This window comes from Dromaius novaehollandiae, chromosome 11 (genome assembly GCF_036370855.1).
Source record: "Dromaius novaehollandiae isolate bDroNov1 chromosome 11, bDroNov1.hap1, whole genome shotgun sequence".
NCBI lineage: Eukaryota > Metazoa > Chordata > Aves > Casuariiformes > Dromaiidae > Dromaius > Dromaius novaehollandiae.
Window position 1 is genome coordinate 9,618,470 of NC_088108.1, and position 25,828 is coordinate 9,644,297.

Consider the following 25,828-nt stretch of genomic DNA (forward strand, 5'->3'; position numbering starts at 1 on the left):
GGTTCTGCCCGCGCTCCTGCAGCCCCAGCCCGCTTTCCCCTGCCTCCCTCCCCCGGCTCCTTCCTCCTCCTCGCTTCTCCCCTGCCGTGAAGGCGGCCGGGATGGCGGCTCGTCCCGCCGGGGTCATCCCGCAAGTCCCCAGCGGCCGGTGGTTGGGCCCCGCCGCCCCTCACTCCCTCCCCACGGCCGCGCCCGGCGCCGCCGGCCTCCCCCGGCCGCCCCCACGCCCCGGCGGCGGGAGCCCCCGTCACCGCTTCCACCGGCCCTGTGGAAGCTGCGGGAAAGGCGGCGCCAGGGCCCTGGGTCCAGGCCCCGGGAGAGCACGGGTCGCTCCGGGGGACCTCGGGGGAAGCGAAGTGCAGGAACACTCAGTTCTAAATAGCAAGTCATTCTCTGGGACCTGGGGACACAGGAGCCTCAGAGCCACACCGTGACCTGTGCCGCAGCCGCCGCGCGGGCGGGAAGCGGGGCGCGGGTGGCACCGGGCGAACCCCGACTGCCCTGCCAACCCCGGGCCGGGAGCGCGGGAGGGCTCGGCAGGGAGGGACCCCCGGCAGCCGCCGCGGGTGCGCCAGGCTCCCCGGCGCAGGGGGCGGCCGCCCTGGCGCCAGGCCGCAGCGGGCAGCGCGGCTCCCTCGGGCCGCCCGGGCAGGGTGGCAGGACCCCCCGGCGGGACGCGCGGCCGCCGGGCCGGGACCGGCTGCGGGAGGGGCCTGCGGCTGCCGTCCCGTCCCGTCCCGTCCCGTCCCGTCCCCGCGGGGCCTTGGGGACCAGGCCGGGCCGGCGGGGCAGCGGCGCAGCGGCCTTCGGCGCCCAGCGGCCCGTCTCCCCCTGCCCCCCCGGTGCCCTCCGGGTCCCGCTGCCCCCTCCCGCCCCGCCCCGCCCCGCCCGCAGCGCGGGCTGCACCATCGCAGGGGCCGCGGGGGGGGCCGAACGCCCCGCGCGCCTCCGGGGAGGGGGCGAGGGGGCGCGGCGGGGCCGGGCGGCGCGGCACGAGGGGGGACCGCGGGGGGGGCGGCGGCGCGGGCGGGGCGGGGCGGGGCGGGGGGAGGCGCGGGCGGGGCGCGGCTCCCCCCGCGCGGCGGCGGCGATGGGCGCGGCCCGGCGCGGCGCCGCCCGGCCGGGGCGGGCCCTGGCGGCGGGCTCGCAGCGATGGCGGCGGCCGAGGTGGCGCGGCAGGTGGGAGCGGGCGCCGCCCCGGGCAGCGGCGCGGGCCTCCGGCGGGCTGCGGGCCTGGGGGGCGCGGGGGGCTGCTGCGGCGCGGCCGGCGGGGCTGGGCGCCCTCGCCGCGCTCCCGGGCGGCGCGGCCGAGGCGGGGCCGCGGCAGCCGCAGAGCCCCCGTGGCGGCGCCGTCTCTCCCGGGGCGCCGGTTCTTCTCCCCAGGGCGCCGCCGCCGCCGCCGCCTTCCCCCCGGCCGCGCCTGCGGGGAGGGTCGTCGGCCCCTCCTGTCCCCGGGACCCCCCGCGTATCCCCGGGACCCCCTGCGTATCCCCGGCCCCCCCCCCGTGTCCCCGAGGCCCCCCCGCGGGTAAAGTTCCCCCCCCGTGTCCCCGGCCCCCCCCGCGGGTAAAGTTCCCCCCCCCCGTGTCCCCGTCCCCCCCCCCCCGCGTATCCCTGGGACCCCCTGCATATCCCCAGGCCTCCCCCAGCTCCCCGAGGCCCCCCCGGGGGTAAAGCCCCCCCCCGTGTCCCCCAGGCCCCCCCGGCCCCCTCGGGTGTCCTGGCCCCCCGCGCCCCCTGCCCGGGCGCCGGCCCCGCTCCCCGGGCTGCGTCACCCCGCAGCGGCCCGGAGGGGCTCAGCCCCGCTCTGCGCCCACGACGGGGGCGGTTGTGGTGCGGTGCGGCCGCCCTGCCGCGCGATTTTGTGCGTTTCCGACTGTCGCGTCTCTGCGTTGGTGCAGAAACAGCGTTTGAGGCGAGCGCTCGCAGTTTCGTTCGCAGAGCCGTGGGTTTTGCACGGACCGAATCTCGTTACGCGGGTGGCCGTAGCCGTGCCGCGGCAGTTGGTGATGCTGTTTGCTCCAGGACATACCCGCTGGCCTGTGGGTTGCTGCCAAGATACATAAAGTGACTCACTTGTTCCCCCGTCTTTTAAAGAAAATCGGGCGTTAGGCTTCCTCGAGACGAGGTGTGGGACTCTCGGACGTCCGCTGGTGACTTGGTGTGAGCTATGATACAGCGCAGCCTCTGCTCGGAGGCGAAAATGAAAGCTGGCGGCAAGATGGGCAAGAAATTAGCGTGCCGCGAATTGAAAACGTCTTTGTGGGGACGGACGACTTGCCAGCACGGTCTTGGGCACCTGCTCGTGGCCGTGGCTCGTGGTGCGGTGGCTCTGAGCGCCCTGGTGACGCGGGGGGCTGCCGCCCACGTGCGGCGGTGGGGTGCCAGGGCACGGCCGCGGGGGTGGCCTCGCCGCCGAGGCCCCTCTCCCGTCCTCCCTGGCGGCGCGGAGGGGGCCAGTTTTAGATGAGTGTGGTCCAAGCCGCTCCCCGCTCTGCTGGTCGGCGGGTGGAGGACGGATGTGGTGGTGGATCAGCTTGCAGAGTGGGGTCCAGCTCTCAGTCTCTGGTACCAGCTAGAAAAATCATGAAGGGTGCTGAATATAGATTTATATATTTTAATTGCCTGAGGAGACTTCTCCCGGGAACATGTCCAAGCAGCTTGGTGTTTCTGCAACCCCTTGGCAAGGGCATAAAGAAACGTAATCTTAAGAGCTGTCAGAGTTTGAGATTTCGGAAGCACTTGACCGTTTCTGGATGTCGAATGGCTGAATGATGCAACGTGCTTAAAGGGAGACGGGTCAATGGTTGCGGTTGGGGTGAGATTTTTCTTGCTTTTGTTGGTAGCTGATTCAAAACTATTTCTCTCCCTCTTCTCTTGTTTTTCTTGTGAATTAATCCTGCTGAATTGTTATCAACTGAGCAAGAAAAAGAAATACCAAGTATCTGTGCTTTATATTCCTGCGTTGCGTTTGTCTCACAGAGGATGCTCGTGCTGTCCGCTGGCTAATTCTCTCACTGCACAGGAGAACTGCACACTTGTGCAAGTGCGAAGTAATTGGTGCAAGCGTCGCTCTGAACTGTTGTTCACTCAGAGCCAAACGCAGTCGGGGGAAGCGGATGCCGCAGCGCCGAGGTCAGGTCGAGGGGTCTGGAGGTGTTCTAGCTTAAAGATGGGCTGAAAACTGTGGTGCAGAAACCTGCACTGAGGGTTTGGCTTGCTGTCTGGTTTGACATTTGACTCCTCCTGGAGCAGCTGTTTCAGGCGTGGGAGTTAACCGCCCGGGTCTTGGCTCTACGGGGTGGCCGAGAGACGGGGGAGCGGCCGCAGCGAGCACCAGCAGTTGCGGTGGAGCTCTGTGAATGCCCCTTGGTGCCTTTGCATCGGGTGGCTTTGCTGTTGTGTTCGTTCCCGCCGTTTAGAAACCCTCCGACGGGAGTCTCTAAGCCTCCGGGTCTGAAACGATTTTCACTTGGGGCAGACGAGAGACGTAGTGGAAGTACGAATTGTCAGTTGTCAGTATCCTAAATAGAAATGCTCTTTTAAATTAGATGCAGAAAAAGGATTGTATGGCTTCCTCCAGAAGAGCAGTTTTTTGAACTCTTCCATGGTTGTGCAGGCCTCGTTTGGACACCAGCTCCGTTGGGTTCAGAGCTTTATTTTTTTTTTTATTTGCTATCCTCTGCCTGGGTATTGCCAAGCGAAGGCTTTCCCTTGCCACGGTGTCATTTATTAGTGTTCCTGTTAGCACACGCCACCAGAAAGTGTCGTGAACGTGGAGCACTGGCGCTTACGTGGAGCAGCACCGTTGCTTGTTTCGGAGATGACGCCCCACTTGATCTCACAACGCGGTAACCACCCGTCAGGGCTCTAAGGTCCCCTTAGGAGCTAAAGCACTGTACCTACTTGTCGTGTAAAGAAGATAAAGGCAGAGATGCACGTTCAGCGAGATTTTTCTCTAATTATTTTTCCTTCCTGAGGACTTCTGGAGAGATGCAAATATCTAGAGTCCAAATTTTGCCCAGTTTAATTAAACTAATATTTAATGTGCCATGCTTTCAGGCTTGGGATAGTTTATTATAACACTTGTATAGTTTTAAAATCTTTCTGATACTTCTATGTGAGACTTAGGGTAGACAGCACTGTTTTTTGTGGCATGGCAAGGGCCTAAGAAAAGGTGTGTAAATCCCCCAAAGATCTGAAAAAAATAAAATAACTTCTGCAAGTGGCTACGCCATCCTTTCACTCTCGCATAGCCCCCCTGGCAGTGCAGCAAGGCAGTGTGTTGCTCTTTTTGTTCTTTTCATCTTGTTTGCTGCAAACACGCTTTGCTTCTTCCCCAGTAACAACAGCTCATTCTGTCCTAGGGGGTCCCTCTGCATATACGGGAAAAAAGAGGCATCTGGTAGCTTGGTGTAGTGCCAGCATTCGCGCTGGCTTCCCAGAGACGCCCGGCTTTGTCTTTGCTCCAAGAAGATGCTGACTTAGAAACGGAGAACGCGAAAGGGCTCTTAGACATCCAGCGTTCGGTGATGTTGGTGGGAAAGGCCTTCACGTGGGCAGTCAACCTTATCTACCTTGTTGGGATTTCTATGCGTTTTACCCAAAAAATTGCTGTTGAAGATAAACAATGGTAAAGAGCTCTTGAATACTCTTTTCTAGCACAAATTGTTGCATAGGCTTAAAATATTCTTCTTTGATTTTGAACAAGGTAATCCAAATCTGCATTTAATATATAGTCAGTATGACTAATCACTCTGTTCATATGTTGTTTATGGTGAAACTGTTTATATATAGCAGCGCTCTGCACATCGAGGCACCACTTGGTGTGTGAAGACTCGTTGTTTGCACCATTTCTTAGTGGCTCAGGTAGAAAATCTTTCTTTTCTCTCCACAGCTTTGTTAATCGGTGGTAACTTTCTGATGTGCATCAAAACCAGTCTGAGCTTAAAACATAATTTCATGCTTTTTCACCGCATCTGGTCTCTCAGTTCTTTGGCCATGTAAGCTTTGGACTTTTAGGCAGTATAGCGCAATATACCTTGTGGCTGCTTATTTAGCATGAAGGTTCAGCTGTTGTGACTGAAAATCGGATTTTGCAGCGCTTGTTTCCTGGCTTGTAACAAATGTGAAGTGTGGTTTAACTGCATTATAAAACCGCAAGTGACTAGAAAAAGAGGCTACAGGAAACAACTTGTAGACTGAATTCTCCGTGATGGCGAATGCCGCCTCTAGCCTACGGTGGCTCAACTTTTATTTGGTTCCATCTGGAGCACACTTATATTTAGGGCTCAGGAGAAGATTTGTTCTTAATGAGAGCCTACACTGCCACCCACACTTCCCGGAGAGAGTAGTGTTCAAACAATGTGCCAACAGTGCACTTCTAAGGCTTCCTATTAAAAATACACTTGATACTTCTCCTTCCCAGGGAAGGATTCGGTCTGTGGTTCTCCCTTGCCTTTGCTGACTCTGTCCGTCCATCTGTTTTTCACGAGGACGGTGGGGCATTCTCGCAGGAGATTAAGCGGTGTCGTAGGATATTCCAGTGCTGGGTTTTTGTTTTAGTGAAAGCAGTTTAGGAGAGTTTAGATGCGTCCCTGCAAAATCTGTGTGTGCTACGGCTCACTGATTCTCCCGTTCTTCTACCTTGTATAAAACCAGTTAGCTGTCCCGGAGCTGCTGGGCCTGGGAGCAGCCTCCCCGGGAGCGGGAGCGAGGGCGGGCTGCTGGGCGGCTGGAGCGCCTTCCCCATTCGCACCTCCTTTGGACGCAAGGTGCTCTGGAATCAGTAAAGCACCATATTTGGTGAACATCTTGGCAGGAAGAGTCAGACTGATACACAAAACATGGCTAAGAGGAAACATATTTACACATCACAGGGCTGTAAATATGGTTAATGGCTGAAGTGTATTTGGATCCTCACATTCAGGAAAAAACCCCCACCCGCAAAACAGTAACAGCACAAGTAACGATGCTCTGACAGGCTATTGCAGTAAATGCAGTCTTCAGGGACATTTGCCTAGTCTAAAATAAAAGTTTCTTCAACAGAAGAAGAAAAACAGTATGTCTGTCCTTATAAACAAGTTTTCAGGATATGAAAAAACATCCTTCTGCAAAACTAAGTTAAAAATTATACCCTTATAAGCTGGGACCTGTTGCCTTTTTGCTGTAGTATTTCTTGCAAACTGATGATGCGCCTAAAAAGCCAGAGGTGAATTTTCCGCATTTGGCACCAAAATGCATTGTTGAGGAAAGCCTTTGATATGGAGAAATATCTTTTGGGGGGCTGTGGGAGGGGAACTGTTCCCAGCTCCAGTACGTGCAAATATACAGGATTAGTACAGACTCTACATTTTTCATGACTCTTTTTCCGAGTGTGAGCCTCTGCATGTAGCGTATTGCCGTGGTGCGAGTTCCTCGCCTGGATCCGGAGCGGCACGTCCTTTGTGCAGCGGCCGGGTGGAAATTCCTGAAACCCTCGCCAGGAAGCAGGCAGATGCTACCTTGCGTGATCTGGCCACCTGCCCCTGTGAACATCTTCCTTGCAGATTCCTCCGATGATTCCTGTTTTTCCTGGTGCTAACGACCATTATCTAGATCTGGACAGACCCCAATTTGTGGTCCGACGCTTTCGTCTTTGCAGCAACGTGGAAGATGTTGCTGTGTTTAGTAGCTCTAAGACCCTGCTGTTTCTGTGCCTACAATACTTGAGCTTTGCAGATGCAGCATGTTTGGGTTGTTCAACTACTAGATGTAGGCGCAGTTTTCTTAATTGTTTCTATCTAGTTTCTATCATTGAAGCTTTATTGTGACTTGGACTAGACATATAGGAGGAGGAAAAATTAACATATTGCTTTGGGCAAGGGATTCTTTTTGTTTTCAGTATAAGGTGAGACTTGAGTGTCTAAATAATTTCCCAAGAAAGAAGTGTTTTACCACCTCTTTATTTCAGCAGCTGTGTTTGTGTATGTTTTGCAGTTTAATAGTTTTGGTGACAGGGCTACCTTCTGATGCGAGGCAAGTGGATCGTTTTGTTTGTGCCGTCTGGGTTTGTTTTGGAGAAGAGGGAAGTACGCTGACAAGATTTACACTCTACGTACAAACCTGTGCTTGGACAGCGTAGTTGATTCTACTTGGGAGGTCTTAAGGGCTTATACAGATAAGTGTATTTTGCCTGCAAATACCACAAACTATATATTTTTCATTATGTTTCAGGGTGAAGGCTGTCGTACTGTCCCCCTTTCTGGACATGTCGGATTTGACAGTTTGCCTGACCAGCTGGTTAATAAGTCAGTTAATCATGGTTTTTGTTTCAACATCCTGTGCGTGGGTGAGTATTTCCATTTTGGGCAGTTCTCTTGCTGAGCAGGGTTTCTTTGCAGCTGGATGTAGCTTATAGGTAACAAGGTAATAAGTTAACAAGGTTAATCAGTTAACAAGGTAGCTTTGATTTAAATTTTTCCCCCCGTTCTGTCTGTTTTCAGTGACATGATTTACTGGTGCTCTGGGAAATCCCTGCTGGGGTCATGCAGTATGGCATTCTACCAAGCAGTGAACCACAGAAATAAAATGCCTAACATCCCAGGCTTTTATTATGATCTTTATTTTGCTAGCATGTTTCAGTTTAATGTTTTTAAAAGAAAACAGGTATTCATGCCAGAGAGCTTTGTTCTGAGATCTTGTTTGGTTAGATATTGTATTATTATTGTTATTGTTATTTAAACAAAATAGCAGTCATGCTCCTCTTGAAGCACTAAAAGCTATTTTTTTCTACTCCCTTCTGTGCCTACTGGAATTAAAATAGTGTCTGGCCAAGCCGTAGCTGGTCAGGCGGTTATCCAAGCCGCCATGTGGTAGCGCGTCTCAGCGGGGCCTGGCACTACGGTAGGACTTGCCGTCTGTCCCCACAGCATCTGCCAGCCTCTCAGGTCTTCCCCGGGATTAGGACCCGAGCGGTCCCCCCTCAGAGGCGCTCCCGGGTGACAGCCGTGTGATTTTGCATGGTGTCTCGGTAAGGTGGATAAGGGAATCTAACAGGATGATGATTTTGGTTTGCCGGTGCCTGCGCCCTGTCCCTGGGAGCAGAAGGCGGTTGTGTGGCCGGGGCTGCTCGGAGTAAGCCGCGTCTGCAGATGCTCCCGGCGGTGCCCGGCGCGAGGGAGGGGCAGCGGCTGGTGCCTCCCGGGGGCTCGTCTCCGCTGGGGATCCGCTCTCCAGCTGCGCAGAAGCTACGCGTCCCTTTCCCGGAGAGACCCAGCGCGTGGTGCGGACCCTGGTGCTCGCCCAGGACAGGGTTAAGTCTGAGACGAGAGGAGCAGAGCCCTGTTAAATGGAGCCGAGAGGAAAACTTTCCCTGACGACGGCATTCCTGTGAGATGATAAACTTTGTTGACAAGTGGAGGTCACTGTCAGGCTGAGTCGCTAGGTGATTTCCACAGTACGTGAATGTGATATGACCTAGTGAAACTCTCCTGTCCCAAAGATTGAAGCCTTACAGTATTTCCTTTTGTGCTCATTGAGCTGCTATGTTGTTTTTTTTTCTAGAAGTTACACGTGCAGCAGCAAATGCCTCTTGTGGTTATGTGTTCACCTTGATGCATGGAAAGCAGTTGAATACCCCTGCTTTCCTCTTTGCAGAACAGAAGAGGAGTGCATTAATCACATGCTAGTGTGAATAACAAGAGCTCACCAAGATTAATGTGCATTCATTATTAATGTTGATCTTTTATGAATGGTAACAACCCAGACATGGTTGATCTTGAAATAAAGAAACTTTATAGAAAATCTTAATAAGTTTCATTAGAAAAAGGTCTGCAAATCTTTAGTTGAGGCCCTCAGGCTTTAAAGTGTCTTCTCTGGTGCCTCTGTTAACTTCTGGTAACAAAGTTAAGCTCTTAGACATCCTGGAGAAAGAAAACAAGACCCAGAATCCATCTGTCATTTAGTCTGTTGGGTCTCACTTGCACAACAGGAGTTTCGAGCCATCAAAACAGCAGACAGGTGAATTGATCCTGTAGTCAGGCCACTGAACGTGATAGAAGCGCACTTCAGTTTTCCCATTTTTCAGTTGTGTCTGGCATTTGTTGGAGGAAAAATCCAGCAGCAATTTTACTCTGCGCCATGCTGGATCGGAGCCACTGATTCCCCTGGTTCCCGGTGACAGAGCCAAGGAAAGCTTCAGAAACGGCTCAGCAGTATGTCCAGATTAGAGCAATTTTTAGCTGTTCTCATGCTGAAAGCTGTCTCCCCTTTGAGACTGGAGCCAAGGATAGAGTGAATGAACAAACCTCCCAGAATAAGTTAGGGATTATGAATGGCTTCTCTTATATTTTATCCCTCAGCATAATTGTTTTCTCCTAAAGCTTCAGTGCTGAGTGTTAGTTGCCTCTTAGTTCAGTGTAAAGGCTGGAGAAGCATTTAATGGCTGAGACGGAGTGTTTGTGCTGTCTGCGTTGCTCAGTGAGGTGGGGGAAAGGGAGGAGGAGTAGGCTGAGAATTTTTTTGTGAACTTTCTCGGTTTTGGTTAGGGTAGATTATAGTTGTATTAGACTGCTCTCTGATTATAAGCAGGAATTTCCCCCTTCCTTCTTTCCAGGATTTGCAGGGGATTTGTCCTAAGCAGCCTATTCAGTGCAATGAAAAACCGCTATTTTGCTGCAGTACCTTCCCTTTTGCCAGGAGCTGTACCAAATCTGCTTGAGGACTCTCACAAAGAATGGTCCCTGTTTTGGGGGGAGAGAGGGGTGGTGGTGGTATTATTTTTTTCATGTGTATTCAGCAGCTCCCAAACTGGACCCAACAGTTTTTGGCTTTTCAGCATTCAGTCTGTGCTGGAGTTACTCTGGATTCAATGATGATGGGAATACATTTTGAGGTGTTACCCCAGCTGGGTTGTTGTAAAGATGCAAGTAAATTTAGCCTTGTGCTGGTCTCCAAATGAGGGAGCTGCTTGGCACGCAGGAGCTCTCATCAGCTGGGAAAGGAGGGATGGGCACAGGTTTCCTCGTGCAGAGCTGCCGTCTGCTCTCCGGCAGGCAGCCTTCAGTGGGGTGATGAGCTGTAGGGCCTGGAAGCTGCCGAATGATTGCTTTTATGGTCACTGGTGCAACCAGCTGAGGAGGGAATGGGGATTCTCCAGCCAGAGAGCCATCGGTCTCTGCAGCCCCCTCGCAGCTGGTCCTGGGGGAGGGTGGCAGCGGTACATCTGCTCGGAGGCTGGGAGGATGTCTAGTCCTCCAAGGCACTTAAGCGTCTTTTGTGAACCCTCGTTCCTTTTGCCCTCCGAAGCCCAGCCTTTGCTTTGTGATGGATGAATTGCGCAGCCTCTCCGTACACCTGTCAGATGAAAAGAACTACTTTTTCCTCTCCCCGTAAGAGACAGCCTTATCAGGCTGAGCTGCCTCAGGGCTTGCCTTGACAAACCTGCTACATTAGATTAGCTCCCGTTTCTTCACATGAAAGGGCTGTGCATGCATATACATTTTCTTTAAGATTGAATTGTTTGATATCTGGAGCCATGGGTTGTTAATCTTCTGAAGGACAGGTGTTGCTCTCTCTTGCAATGACTCCATTCAAGAGCTGCTGCATGCCTCTGAACGACTAAATACACCAAGCACTACCCTGTCCTCTTAAAGAGTCGGTTAAGGATGATATGATTGGGACCTCTTAAATCCTGAGCAATGTGGAGAAGCTGACCAGTTATTTCACGTAACATGTACAAAGGGATAGCAAATTAAATCACCAGGCTCAAAAAGGAAAAGGAGGTACTGCTTTCACAGTGTATAATTCAGCTTACTGCTGTGGGATGCTTCGGATGCCAAAACTTCTGTGGAAGAAAGAAGCCATCGAGGTGCATTAAGCACCAAGATACCTCTTTGGGCTTGGGATGGTGGGGAACGCGGTGAGGGAGCGTTTGCTGCCTGTGCAGCTGCTTTTGTTCCTCCTTGGCCTTAGCTGGTGGCCAGTGTCAGCAGCAGGGTATGGTAACGGGGCAGCGGGGCCTTTCCGTCTCACCCAGGCCGGCCGGTTTTGGGCAGCCCTCTTGTTGCTTGCCCACGCACCTCGCAGTGTGCCTCCTTGCGAGACCAGCCAACAGCAAGGATCACTCTCGCTCCTGCAGCAGCGATGCTCGGCCTGTTCTGGTGCAGACCCCGCCTGGTCCCCAGCTTTGGAGAGCCCGGCTAGAGAGACCTGGAGAGCGGAGCAAGGCCCTGCCAGGCAGCACAGCGAAGGCAGCCAGGTCCCAAAGCAGAGGCAGAGCAGAGGACCTCTACGTGCAGTAGCTGAGGGAGGAGAGTGGGGCTTGCCCCCAACCCTTATTGCGTGTGCTTGAGCCAGGTATTTGCAAGCGATGCCTCGACTCCACCAAAAAATGATTTGATGAACTGTTTCCCTAGAGCGGTGAAGGCAGCACATGCAGGTGCAGTGTGAGCAGGGAGCGCGTCTCAGGAAACCGCGAGCACGTGCAGGGAGCCTGGCACAGCCTCTCGAGCCTGGCAGGCTGTGAGGTGTTAAGAGTAGATGGTGCTTTCAGGGCACTGGCTTAGTATTGTCATATATCCAGAGTCTCACTGATGTAGTGTTTCTTACTATTTTTTTTTTCCACATCTCTCATCACCAGGAGGCTTAAAAGCAAAATTGCGTCCCATACTCAAAGACACAGTGCTATTGCATTTCAATAGCTGTCTGAGCTTCCTGCTGCAGAAATCTAACAATAAAGGTCTCTGTTCGTACCTTGTCCTCCCCATGGCATGTTGTCAGCCCTGCTTCCAGGGAGCCGACCGCTGCAGAGTTACGTAATCCTTAAATACAGTTTTGGAGATTAAATCACATGTGTGCGTATAAGCCTCACACCAGGAAATAATTTCCCCGCCAAGGACGCCTCTCGCTCAGTTTGCGTACACCACTGCTTTTTCCACGGTAATTCTGCCTCCCTTAATCCCCATTCGTTGTTTCTGTTTTTTGGAGAAGATTCCAGTGCTGTCGGCTGGAACGAGCGCAGACTGCTTGTCCTTTTCATCAGACCATCTGTTCCATCTGGACCGCTGTCGTTACAAGAAGCAGTTGGCACCATTTATATCTTCCAGCCAGCAGAAAGTTGCCTGGGTCAGGCAGAAACTCCCTGGAGATTCAGAAATTCACCTTTCTATCGTTTGGCCCTTCAAAGTAGCACTGCTCCCTGGCTCTGGTCGTATTTAACACAGCAAAGCACTTTATTAGCACCTTCAATCTGTGACCATCTGAAGTCATTTCATTAGTGTTAATGCCATGTTTCTTTGAGCTGAGGCAGTCATTCCACTCTCCACCGTCATCCTCTTGCCTTTAGGCTTTTAATGCCGTGCTGTGTCGGGGTGGGGGGCATTTAAGCTGTGCAGAGGATGGTTTATATGCTGTCCAAATCTGATTTTTGATGTGCAAACTTCAGATTTGTGATGCTGTGTTAGTGGCTGGATTTTCTTTATGCCTGTAGCTGTAGATATTTGGATGGGAAATTCTCACCTATGGAATCAGGTCTAATCAGATTAGATCTCCTTTCAAAAAGAAAATCTTAGTGTGTGAATTCAAAGTTGTCCTTAGTGGCCCGTGTAGCTTCCATTAGAGGGGGTATAAAAGCATGCCCTGCCTTGCCAAATTTGTGGCATCTCTTGGGCTCTTCTCCCCTGCTCTGCTGGGGCAGGCCGCGGGATGGGGAGCGCAGGTGAGCGGCGCAGGAGGCCGCTTGCAGCCTGGCGTGCCGCCGCTCCCTGCACCCCAGGGCTGCCCGCCCCAAAACGCCCCGTCAGGGATCCTGGCAGTCGCAGGCAGGCAGCCGATTCCCTGCCCCGTCCCACCCATCCAGGCAGTAACCCTTGGCAGGGGCTCTGGAAATGCTGCAGCCTTCTCAGGCTGTTTAGATTTTTGTCTTTTTTTAATCCGCCGTGTTCCTGGAATCCCTGAGAAAGGCCTGGCGGGGTCGCGGCCGGCTTTCTGCCGCAGCTCCCGTTAACTCTTGCCGTCCCAGCCGAGCCGTGGCGGTGCCCTGGTCTGCTGTGCTCTGCGCACCTGCCCCCCGCTCGGGGCAGGCGGTTCCCAGCAAGCCCGGACTGCAGGAGCCCAAGTCAAACAGCTTGTCTGTAAGGAGCCATCAGTCTTGTAGATGCCTCTACTCCCTCTCCCAGTCGGTTTGATTTGTCTCCTCGCTGACAGAGATAAGCGTGTGCTTTTCAGTGCCCCCTCCCTCCCTCTCGGGCTGGCGCGCTCCGACCCGATCTGATCCGTGGTGTTGTAAACACGGCTGGTGCATTAACACAGCGCAGAGGACTGTAGCAGTGCCAGCTCGTGGTGGTGACTCTCTTTGCTCCCCCTCAGATTGTAGACAACATTTGGCACAAAGAATGGTGTGAAGAGCAACTCAATTTGTGGCTATTCAGGCTCCGGTTGGCATTTTTCAATGATAGGGCACAAGCTGGTAGCTGGCTCCCCATGCCCCTTTGCAGCTCAGGGTGTGCATTGACTTTCAGATGTTAGTGAATCTTGCTGACTTCTAGAAAGATATTTGATATATGGGCCTGGCAATCAGAGATCGCTCTGTCCCCAGGGCAGTGCATGCTTGCCCTGCCCTGCCTGCCATGTACAGCTCAGCCTCGAGCTGGAGAAGTCTCCTCCAGGGCCAAGAGAGAGGAATTTGGCTGCTTGCAGGGGTGAGGCACAGAGATTTGGACGGGGGAGGAAAGGGAGGAGTTTCCCCTTATTGAATTGGGCATTTCATGCAAGTTTGGATCTGTTGCACTGCTCTAAGCTTACAAAAATCAGAAGCTCTTTTCTTCTGAGCAAAGTAGGAAAAGATGAAGTTGTCTTGGTTGGGAGCTGAGGGAGGGGGAGGCCGCTCCAGTGAGACGCAGTCTCCTTGTGGTCCTGGGGCGCTCTGGCCGAGCAGCCTTTGCGATGGGTGCGGTTCAGCCGGCTGCTGAAGCTCCAGCAGAAGCTAGCTGGGCAGCTCAGGAATCTCCGCTTCCCCCAAATGCAGCAGTCCTCACGGGGCAGCAGAGCAGACTGCTCATGGGTTTCTCGTGAAGTCAGGTCCTTTGGGTTTGGAAAGCTAGCTCCGTTGTCAGCCTGCCCGATGAAATAAGTGCATGGAGGGCTTTGTTTTGTTCTCCCTAGGATGTATCTAAAACAAATTTAAGATTGGCCCCTGGGATTTGTCTCTTCCTTCCAGATAAGGAAATGCAGTCTACCGTTGATAGATGGAATCTGAACAGTAGTTCAATGCTACAGAGCTATTGGAAGCAGATTTAGAGCAGATTTAGATTAGAGTTTTATATAACTTCTGAAACCGCTGATGTGTAGAAACCAGATATTGCAGAAAAGGCCCCTTCCCAGACTGGAAAACTGATCCCCAACTCTATCTATTGTGGGTACAACTGCACAACTTCTTGTAGAACTGGAACCACATTGCAGTGTTTCTGCATGGAAGGAAGCTATTTCAGTGGCCACTTATCAGAGAAATGTTAATCTGGATCATATTTTTCTGGAGAGGGCAGTGAGCCCCATGCCCCCCTCCCTATTTTAATGGAAACAGCATCTTCTGTAGTGCAGTGATGGGTTTGTGTAGGATCCAAATGAGGCCTTCCCGTTTGCCTTTTCACCTCTTTCTTTCCATCTCTATTTTCTAACGATATTAATGGCCATTAGACTGTGTAATGTAATTTGCCCGGAATACAGACCTCCCATTGTACATGGCTTGCTGCTTGCCAGACGATCTCTTTGGAACATGAGATCTGCTTTCATCTGCTACAATTTCACCCCTGTTAAAGTTTGGATGCTGAGAGGCCAAGCCATATTAATATTCAACAAAACATTTTGACCCTCTTTTTCTCTATCAGGGGAAACTGGCCTTGGTAAGTCCACCCTCATGGACACACTTTTTAACACCAAGTTCGAAGGTGACCCAGCATCTCACTCACAGCCTGGGGTCCAGCTGAAATCTAATACCTATGACCTGCAGGAGAGCAATGTCAACCTCAAACTGACTATTGTGAGCACAGTGGGCTTTGGGGATCAGATCAACAAAGAAGACAGGTAAGTGAAGGCGGAGAGGGGCCGTATCGTGACCTGGTTCTCTCTTACAGGGTCTCTTCTTGCACCCTAGCTGGGCCAGACTGTGTTTATAATAAAGTTCTCCTCTTCTCTTCTTATGAATCGTCCTTATCTTTTGGGAGCGAGCCCTGTGGTGTCGGCACTGCTCCAGCTATCAAAGCCGTTTTCCTTGTGCGGTCAGGACAATATCTGCCCTGCTGGCAGCCTTCTGCCCAAATTCATCTGGTGGGGAGGGCAGAGAGCTCCAGGGCATTTCTGTGCTTGTTTCCTTGTGCTGTGCTGACCACAAGCTGCTCAGCAAACCACTAGTGTGGTCTAGTGACCGTTTTGCTTAACAACCGCTTTTTGGCAGGGCTCTTCTGTCTTGCCAAAGGAAGCACGATAAATGTTCAGTGAAATACCCCGGGGAAATGTTTCTGGCAGCTCAAGTCCCAGTGTGGCTGGAGCGTGGTGTGGGGCCAGGCAAGGGTGTGATTACACCAGACCCTCTCCACCAGACCCTCCCACAGCGTCGCAGAGGCATTGCAGATGGGGTTTGCATTGTTGCAAATCTTTTAGATTTTCTTTAATTTAGTTTAAGACACACTGATGTGCTTTACATTGCGAGTCTGACAGTCTCTGTATTTCAAATTGTCCTGCAAGGGAGTTGCGAAGATTTCCTGCCCCAGAGCACTGGGAGAAGGTAGTACTGAATGGAGATGTGTCTTCATCGGCACAATGTGGGACTGTGAGAGCAGCACGCCATTCGCTCCCAGTTACCCACTGCTGTGAATGAGTCTACATTATCCTTTAAAACTCTCTCACCCTCGTGTTTCAAAGTAAGAGTGGCCACTTTCCCTGGAAGAGATTACTCTGTAGCTAGCGCTTTTAATGGTGTTTCTCTTATCGTCTGTTGAATCTCCAGTAATGTGTTTTGTCAGACAGACTGCTATATGCTGATGTAGGACCACATCTCCTTGTCACTAGTGCAACATTTAAATTTCTTACGACAGGGGAGTGGGGGAGATTCAGAGGAGAACTGGTCCTGGGAAGTGAGATCTGACAAGCAGCTCATTTCTAAAAAGCAAGTTAAGGAGCGTTGTCTGTTTACCTCTCTGATTGTGAGATGTATAACTTTTTTTCTGTTCCCCAAAGCTATAAGCCCATTGTCGAGTTCATTGATGCTCAGTTTGAAGCCTATTTGCAAGAAGAACTGAAGATAAAGAGGGTCTTGCACAACTACCATGACACCCGGATCCACGCTTGTTTGTACTTCATTGCTCCGACAGGCCACTCGCTGAAATCCCTGGACTTGGTAACAATGAAGAAGCTTGACAGCAAGGTAGGAACGTTTAACTGTTCCTGTGCAGGTCATCTCACATGTGGTGGCTGCTTTTCCAGGACCTGTCTCTCCCCCCTGCATACCCCTTATGCTAGGGGAGATTACTGGGTTGCCATATAAATCCTGTAGATTTACTGAGCACTTTAAGTTTTCGTAAGTTGCAATGCTGACTTGGAAAGCTACCTGGAGCAAAGCTCAAGGCTTCTTATGATTCTCTTTCTTTCTAGGTCAACATCATTCCTATCATTGCCAAATCTGATGCCATTTCCAAGAGTGAGCTGACCAAATTTAAAATTAAAATCACAAGTGAACTGGTCAGTAACGGAGTTCAGATCTACCAGTTCCCAACAGATGATGAATCGGTGGCGGAGATAAATGGGACAATGAATGTAAGTGATTCGACGCTTCCTCCTCTCTGTCACTGTGGAGTTTGCGGCTGATTTGGGGGTGTTTCATTCAATCCACTTTCCCTTTTATTCTGCTTCTTAAAAACAGAATTTTTCGGAGATCCCAATCTACTAGGATGTAGTATCATCCTAGACTAGCAGAGCTTTGCTGTGGGCTACTACTTCTTTAATGGACTTTTCTAGTCAGAAAACAGGCAGTCTTTTAATGGTCTTTTAACCCCTTCCTTCTCCTAAGGCACATGTATTGAGGCACCTGCAGGAAATTGGGCAGATGGGAGGTCCAGTTGTGCAGGGCAAGGGCAGTCCTGGGTTATGAACTAATCAGATGAATATTAACTGTCTGGCATGAGGGGCAGGCTGTCTGCGGACACATACGTCTCTGCTCCTCGCCCTGTGTTTCTTTCACCAAGCAGTTTTGCTCTCCTGGACTGATGTTGCTTGTGAAGCAGTCTTCATGGGGTCTCCTCTTGTCTGTGGCTGTCCTTGCAGCAGAGCCCTGGCCGACTCCGGTAGTCTTCTCTGTATTGCATTGCTGTTTCGTGATTTAACTAGTTATGTAGCTGGGTCCTTGGGTTGGTGTTGGTGAAGGAGAGCACTGTTGGCCGGAACGGATGGGCTGGGGGGTCTAACAAGGCTGGTTAGAGCAATGGCTTCCCTTCCCACAGAACACTTTGGCTATGTCCATGTGAGAAATATGTACTATAGTTGTAAAACACAAGGGTTGGGCCAGAGGTCTGTCCAACCCAGTGGCCCTTCTCTTCCCCGAGAATCTGTTTTGTTGTCACTCTTGGAGTACATAAGAAGAGAGGAAAGGTGTACAGTGCTATCCCCAAATGCCTCCCCAGCCTCTGACCACCTTCAGCTCAAGGAGTTCTCAATCGATTTCACTCCTGTGAATCTCCTGGTCCTCTCCAGTGAACTTCCGATGTGCTGTGGTGAGGAGTTACACACCTTAACCACCAATGTGTGAAAAACAAGACACATGTCTTGGGGTGCCTGTGGGGGCACTTTCTGGCTTGGGCGCTCCCAGCACCGTGGGTGCCTGTCTGCGGCTCCCTGCAGACGGAGCAAGCTGTCCCTTGGGCCTCTGGGAATGCCTCCTGCCCCCATGTTCGAAAAGGCTTTTCGCAGGAGAGAAAGCAGAGTAAGTTACTCTTTTAACTGCTGCTGCTGAAGTACAGATGCTGGTCTGGGTGCTTTTGTCTTCTCTCTTGATCTAATATTAATAGTTGTACAGTGTTGTGGAGAGGCCTGAATGAAGTGTTATGTTTGTCCTACCATAAGAGCTTTTGGGGTGGTTTCCTGGTCAGGGTAGTTTTGTGATGGCATCTTAGTGCTTAATGCCCTCACTACGTAAGGCTGAAAATACATCTGGAAATGAAGATGCAATGTCCCCCGGTTCCCGAGGAACTGGAGGGATGTGATGGCAAAGGAGAAGTGATCTCTCCCCACGGCCCTTCCAAGGGTGGATGTTAGTCTCTGCTCATCTCTCCTTTCAGCCATTTCCACGTCTGCTGTGCAGGAATTGCTGCCTCAGGTCATAGATGCTCTGGGTTATGTCAACCACTGAACAGAGAGATCATCTCTTTAAATCCTCTGTTGAACAGATATAAATTGTAATTATCAGGTCTACGGGAACCAAGCAGGCAGGAATGTGAATCTGATCGAGGCTGTTCTGCGTACTGGAAAACTTGTATCCAGATATTGGTGTTATTAACACCATAAGACAAATCTCCTTATGCTTCAGGTCAGGAGATGAGTTTGTGGACAAACTGAGATGAATAGAAGAGCCAGGATAGGCTGATTTAAGTTTGTGACTTAAATTGCCAATTTTAATCATGTTTTAAATGGAGGAATGGAAAGCTTTGGTTTAAATGGGTTGTTTTTCACCTTTGTGTTTGTACTTCTCTACAGAAGCTTCATTGTCTTTGCCTCTTACAGCTCAACATCTGTGAAAGGCTATAAATGTAATTTTTGTGTTAAGGTTGTGCTTGTTTGCTGAACAGCAAACACTCCGACCAGTTCCCTTAGTTGTGTTTTACTACAGACGGAATTGACAGTGTGCTTTGGGTTATCTAGTGTTTTACTTGTCGCCTGTGTTGGTTGTCTTTTCCATGAAAAGTGAAATTAGATTTAGAAATACACAAACTCACTATTTAATACGTGTTTTGGTTAATCATAGTTACTTGTGCTGGATGCATGAGGAATTTTTTTTGGAGTATTTTGCACTCAAAACTGACTGCTAAACAAAGGAAATATTGCCTGATCTGTGACATATTGACACACTGAAGGATTTAAAATCTGTGCCATCATGATGAGAAAAAAAAGTATTCAATGATGAACACAGGTGTCAAGTGCAGTATTATTAATAAATAATTAAATTAACAATAGGATTAAACAAATCTTCAGAACAAGATGCCTGATCTTCCTTGAAACTCATTTGGCCTTTTTGAGAATCGCACTAAGGATGCGTTTAGAAGTTCGGAGATGTAGAGTGCTTGAACACACATCCCAGACTCCTTTACATCTCCTCCCATCTGGATTTGATTCATAACTCATAATAAGAGAAACAAGCTCTCCAGTTCTTTCAATTCCTAATTGGCTTTTCAGTTTTGAATGAATTAGTCTAATTATTGAAGAAAATATTCTCCCCGCACCTGCCAGTTAAATGAGACCACGCAGAGCTAACATGAGCTGTCCCCCGTGGTAGAAGCGGGAAGTTACGTGCTCACGGAAGGAGGAGATCGCCGGCACTTTCTCCCTCGTAAAGACAGCAGCCGGACGGCTGGCCCCGGCGCCGAGGTGGCGGCTCGCTGTTCGGGGTGGCTGAGCCCGCAGCCCGGCGCGGGAGGTTCAGGCCGTGCCTGCGTGGCCGCGGCGCGGGGCTTCTGCCGCCCTGCCAGGGCGCCCCTCTCGCTCCCATCGCTTGCTCGCTTTGTCGCTGAGGAGACCCCCTCAGCTCCTTCTTGCGGAGACCCGGGTATAAAAGAAACAAAAAGCTTTTACAACAGCGGGAGAAGCTCCGCAGGGAGAGCCAACAGGAGCAGCTGGAAACTCTTGCCTGGAAACGGCAGGCTGGGGAAGAGGAGAAAAGCGGGCAGCTCTGGTGGCCTGCGGGGAGGGGTCACCATTGGGGAGCGCGATGCCTAGAGCAAATATTAGCGCGATCCCACGACCGGGAGGGGGAGCGGCGTGGGCCCAGCCCACCTGCCAGCTGACCTGGGCCTGAAACCTCTCAGCTGCCACAGAGCTGCAGTGACTTTTCCTCTGGAAACAGCTCTGTGCAGGCCCGAAGAGGAGGCCGCAGCCTTCGTGGGGCTTAGTGCCTGGGGCCTTTCTGAGTTTCCGGCAGTGGGACAGAGGTGCAGACCCAGTTCAGTGCGTCCCGTGGCGAGGAGCCCAACCCGCAGTAGCTGAAGAGCCCAAACGGGGCTCCGTGGCGAGATGTCTCCAGCTCCTCCCAGAGCAGCCAAAGGCAGAGTACAGCCCGTGCTCTGCCCCGTGACGTCTCCCCTTGCCCTCTCTCCCGTGAGGATATCTGGGAGCAGCTGGACAAGAGGACGCCATGGGACATGCAAGTCCTGTTTGCAGCCCAAGGAGAGGCGGTGGCCTGCTCCGTGGGCACCAGCTGCGACGATGTTGCTTGACTCCGTGTGCGGAGGTGTTTGTGGATAATGCTGCTGCTTGTGTGCGTTCGCTCTTTGAAGGCAGGAAAAGCTTGTTGAAAAGAAGGAGCACATTCTTTCTTTGAAAGCTGGTTAGGGGGTTTCCCTCAAGGTCTGTGTGTGTGGAGGGGTGTTCAGTTGGGTCAGCTTTGTTTCCTTCCCCTCAAGCGATTTTTTACTCCCTGCCCTTTGCAATTAGACAGCCCTGCTGAAAATCAGATTCCTTCTACCTGGGAGACCGCTTTCCTATTTTTGCTGCTTGGCCTCTCCTGCAGCGAACTAATCCTGAGCAGAACAGGCCCAGCTCTGCGCTGACACACGTCCCGCCAGGCTCTGGCACGTCGGCACCATTGCAAAGGTAACTGCATGGAGAGTGATCCAGAAGGCCCCCGTGTTCAGAGCCTCAGCACAGCCCAGCCCAGCCCCCTCGGACTGCCGCCAGCCCTGCTCATTCTGGTGCATCTGTGCAGAGCCGGGAAGCCTCGGAGTAGAAGCTGAGCAGCTGCCCTTTGAGTGCTTGCGAGCAGTTTTGCTGTATTCGCAGTTTGACTACATGAGCTGCTCTCTGAAACTGGAAACGTCATCTCTGAAACCTTGTGCTTGTACCAACTGTCACTCACCCAAATTTTCAAATAACTTGTGGAATTAAAGCTCCACTACCTGTTCCTGTGAGCAATCCAGGGTCACTGATCTTCCATATAATTGGCATCCTGGGGCCATTTTAATTGCCCAGAACTCGGTGCAGTTTAAAGGCTCTAGCTGACAAATGTTGCTGCACATAAGTCAGCATAAGGGGTGGGTGCGGGGAGCTTGTGACCTTCTTTTTAAGTGTTGAAACCTTGCATTTGACTTCTTTGCAGTTTAACAGAACGCAGTATAGTTTCCAGGATCAAGCAGAGGTGGGGAGAAATCTCACTTATTACACAAGAGATAAATGCAGCAAAGTAAGGTAGCAGCATCTGGGAGGTTTGCTTGACTGCTTGAATTTGAGGGGTGGGGGGAGTGCAAGGTGAGGTCTGAGCCTGGAGAGGTGTCAGGAGCATTGCTGTTCCACCTCGGCTCAGCTTGCATTGGGCAAGTCTCTTTCTTTTTGCCTTCTACAGAGAGACTATCTTCTTTACTAAGAAGTGACTGTTTTGTTTTTCTGGATTTTGGAAAAGTAAATGCCTCCTGTTCTTGGTCAACCTTCAGATACTTTAACAACTGTATTTTGTGGAGTGTGTGTCTAGGTTTGAAGAGCATAGCGAGACGGTGGCATGGTTGAGCTGGTGGTACCAGCTGTGCTCTGCTTTCCCTAAGATCCCTCCTTGCGGATATGTGCCCGGAATTTGGCCTTTTTTGTCCTCTTGCTGTGCGGCCATCCGCCAGTGGCTGCGTTTAGCATCAGCATCATGAGGATTTTATAAAGCCATCTAAGTCCCTTTGGGTCTTTTCTCAGGTTCTGAGAAATTCAGTTTTGATAAAGGACTGCTGGGAATTGGGAGAGGGTGTGCCGCAGGTGAACCCCAACACAAGCTGTGGGGTGTGTGAGGAACTGTGAAGCATTAGCACGGGACAGTCTCAGCGCAGCCCCTGCCCAACCGGGGCAGACATCAGGGCACGTGCGGATGCGGAGGCTGGCCCGCTGCAGGGACGTGTTCAGCCCTTCCTCACCAGGGCCGAAGCAAGCAGGGAGGAAAGAGCTGTTACTCTGGGGCTGCAGAAGGGACTTTGGTCTCCGATATGATAGAGCAAGCTGTCTTGTGCTCCTGTGTGAGCCGAGGGTTGGGAGGGGGGTAAAATCAAAGAAGGCTCCAAGATCTCTTTTACAGCTTCTGTGCTTGTGCAGATGTTCTTCTCAGCCCTGGCAAGCCCCTGGGACACCACCACGGTCAGAGCCACGCAGCGCGTTGTTCAAGCTGTCTTTCTGATGCTAGTCTTGCACGGGCTCATCTCACCTGAGACCCTGTGGCTGGGAGGATCAGCCAGGTAGAGGATATAGAGCAGTAGTGCTAACAAGGTTTCCAAAAAGGATCCTTCCTTCTCCCCCTACGCCTTGTCTTGGGCTAGTGGCCAGTGACTAGACTCCCTGAGATTAGCGTGTGTGTAATGACTGTCTTGCTCAGTGGCTGTGCTAATCTCTGTGTGCCATCAAGTCAGCCAGAGATGAGACGGACTAACGAGGGTTGCATTAAATGTGTTCCAGGCCCACTTGCCATTTGCAGTGATCGGCAGCACGGAGGAGCTGAAAATAGGAAACAAAATGATGAAAGCTCGTCAGTACCCCTGGGGCACGGTGCAGGGTGAGTTGAGCCCATGGCATAATGGTGACACTTCTGCAAGGAGGCAGTAGGCTCTCCTAAAAGGAGCAAGGGATGCCTCGATCCTGTTTTGGGGGCACTGCTGTTGACTTGGTCCTGCTGGACTTCAGTTTCTCCCTGGGGCTTATCCTTCATTAAATCTTTGTGTCAGGCTTATAGTAACAGTTATCTCTGGTTGTAAGGGCTATTAAACTTTCTGGAGGAATAGACAGGTGGAGAGTGTGGGGAGAGACCTTTGTCTCTGCCCCCATCTTACTCTTTTATTGTGTCATCTTACAGTGGAGAATGAGACTCACTGTGACTTTGTGAAACTGCGGGAGATGCTGATCCGTGTGAACATGGAAGACCTTCGCGAACAGACCCACACACGCCACTATGAGCTGTACAGGCGATGTAAACTGGAAGAGATGGGTTTCAAGGACACTGATCCAGACAGCAAGCCCTTCAGGTGGGATCTTTAGAGGAGACAGAAGAGCTCAAGGGAGGCATTGTTGGATGCACTCTGTGTGTGTGTGTTTGTGTGTGTGTGTGTGTGTGTGTGTGTGTGTGTCCGTCCGTCCGTCCTTGAGAGGGCATGTATAGAAACAATGCAGCAAGAAAACCTGCCAGGTCAGATAAATCCAGACTTCAGCAAAGGTGCTGGCTGGGTGAGAAGGTGAAAGCACAGAGACTGTGTACAGGATTGATTATGAAAAGGCAGGTACAGGAGGAGAAATATCTGTGCTTCAGAGATACGGCAGAGTCCCTCTGAACTACTGTTTGTTGACAGTTGATCTCTTTGAATTGCTCAACATTTAACGTACAGGAAAAGTGCAATAGTTCACAGACCTCAGAAATAAGTGGATAAAGAAGCCCTTGGGAACACATGGGTGGATGAGCGGCAAGTCTGCTGTGAGCGAGGGGTTTTTGTGGTGAGGGTCTGATTTGAAAGAACTCCCGTTAATGTTGTTACAGGCCATGAGATATGACTTACTTGGACAGGGGGAAATGAGAATGGGAATGTGGAGGAACAAGCCACACAAGCTGCTTCAGAAGTCCTCCATGAACCATCATGGTTCTGTCTGGTTTTGAGCAGCTCTGGTGAGCCCAGGTGGAGGAGGAGGCAACTGGGATGTCAGCTTTTGAACATTTGTTCCGAGCCTATCAGACAAGATGGGCCAAAGCTAACAATGATGGTACCAGAGCTGAACTTCTCTGGGGTTCAAAGCACTGGGGGGTTCAGCTGATCTCCTTCCCTGAACACTAGAGCAGGACTGTTGAATTCTGCTCATTTGCACATGGCTACTCCATGCATTCATTAGGAAAGAGATGCACAGGGGAAGCAGAATTTATTCCAAGTTACATCATTGAACTTTCCTTTCTCTTTAGCTTACAGGAAACTTATGAGGCCAAAAGAAATGAGTTTCTGGGGGAACTGCAGAAAAAGGAAGAGGCGATGAGGCAAATGTTTGTCCAGAGGGTCAAGGAAAAGGAAGCGGAGCTGAAGGAGGCTGAAAAAGAGGTGAAGACTGCAGTACTTGTCTCTTCATGGTTGTGAGTGATAGATCCACCCCCAAGTAGGCGGCTGCTGCCAAAGCACTTTCTGCAGAGTGTGGTTTAGGCCTTCCTCAGCAGAGTCAAACATTTAACTCAGGATCATGGGAACATTAAGGTGTTGATCCTGTAGTTCAAAACTAGACTGCAGTGCTTGCAGGCTGTACAACTTACTGCAGCAGGTAAGTTCCACATTCTTTGGTTTTGTTGGGCAGCTGCGGTATGCCAAAACTCAAGAAAAGAAACAGAGTCCCTCATGTAAGCTTGTTACATGAAAAATATACACATGCAACTTCCTTAGCATTGTGAAGAGAAGAAAATCCTGTGATGTAAGATTAAAGGCATGACACAGCTGCAATCCGGTTGTTGGCATTTGCACCAAAATCCAGTAGTTTACTGACCTCTGAAGGAGAAATAAGGTAGAGACCCCTGGAAAGAAAAATAAATGGATTAAAATGTTTTTCTACTATTTCACTGTCCTAATCTTCCATTCTTAGTCTGTGCAATGATGCATTATTCAAACATTGCCTGGTTTGTAAGCTTCTTTGGAAGGAGGCTGTTTCCTCCACTTTGTCTATGCAGTGTCAGCCTGGGGTGGGGGGCCTAGTATCAGCATAGAGATTGACAGAGACTCTTTCCAGGCCACAGATCTCATGGGATCCTTCCACCTCTCTCTTCTCCTGAAAATGGAGTATCTGGTAGTGCTGGGTCCTGCTCACCTTTCCCCTTTCCCTCTAGCTGCACGAAAAGTTTGATCGTCTGAAGAAGTTACATCAGGATGAAAAAAAGAAGCTAGAGGACAAGAAGAAGTCTCTGGATGATGAAGTAAATGCATTTAAACAAAGGAAGACGGCAGCTGAATTGCTCCAATCTCAGGCTCAGCAGGCTGGAGGATCGCAAACTCTTAAAAGAGATAAGGAGAGAAAAAAGTAAGTTGCTAACCTGCTGGTATTTGCTTCTCAGTAGTGGTTCTCTTTTACAGTTTTCCTGGGTGTCCATAGCTCTCTCCCAGCCTAGCCAGTCCTCATCAGGGGAAGTTTTGCAGGCAGATTCAGTCCCTAGTAAGGCTGAGCAGTAGCTGGAGGCATTTTACCTCTATCTGTCATCCTGAAGAGCAGGGAGCAGAGTGCTAACCTCCCTTATTGCTCACTGACATCATGGGAGAGGGTGAACTCAATTCTATTCCCTGAGATTCCCTGCTCCTCCCTTAGTGTGTCAGTGCTGGTAGGGGACTGGGACAAAATTAGTCGCTTGGGAGTGGTGCACCTCAAGGACAGTGTGTGGGTAACAGGGGTGTCCCACTCCCCACAGAGGAGCATCTCTTGTCTCAGGATCTTACTTGTTTAAGATAGGAGAAAGCTTGTCCTGTGGAAATTATTCAGGAAACCTAATAACGTTGAATTGTGGCATCTGCAAAATGTAATGCAGGTGACAAATCTCAGTTTCTTGTTAATGCTCTCTCCAGGCCTAAATCAGCTTTTACCCTCCACAGAAACAGTGAGAGTTAAAGCATAGCTTAGCAGG

General features: G+C 51.2%; 1 protein-coding gene across 4 annotated transcripts in view; it reads left to right on the forward strand.

The window, feature by feature from the left end:
* The first annotated feature begins 1,073 nt into the window (after positions 1–1,073).
* The window catches only part of SEPTIN6 (septin 6), a 32,682-nt gene continuing 7,927 nt past the window's right edge, over positions 1,074–25,828 (forward strand). For all 4 annotated transcript variants that reach the window (XM_064518203.1, XM_064518201.1, XM_064518200.1 and 1 more), the window contains exons 1-9: positions 1,074–1,179; positions 7,216–7,330; positions 14,865–15,060; positions 16,213–16,399; positions 16,627–16,788; positions 22,657–22,753; positions 23,051–23,219; positions 24,140–24,272; positions 25,043–25,233. In XM_064518203.1, coding sequence (XP_064374273.1) covers positions 1,153–1,179; positions 7,216–7,330; positions 14,865–15,060; positions 16,213–16,399; positions 16,627–16,788; positions 22,657–22,753; positions 23,051–23,219; positions 24,140–24,272; positions 25,043–25,233 — 1,277 coding nt within the window. In that variant the 5' untranslated portion in view covers positions 1,074–1,152. The remainder of the gene's footprint in view (positions 1,180–7,215; positions 7,331–14,864; positions 15,061–16,212; positions 16,400–16,626; positions 16,789–22,656; positions 22,754–23,050; positions 23,220–24,139; positions 24,273–25,042; positions 25,234–25,828) is intronic.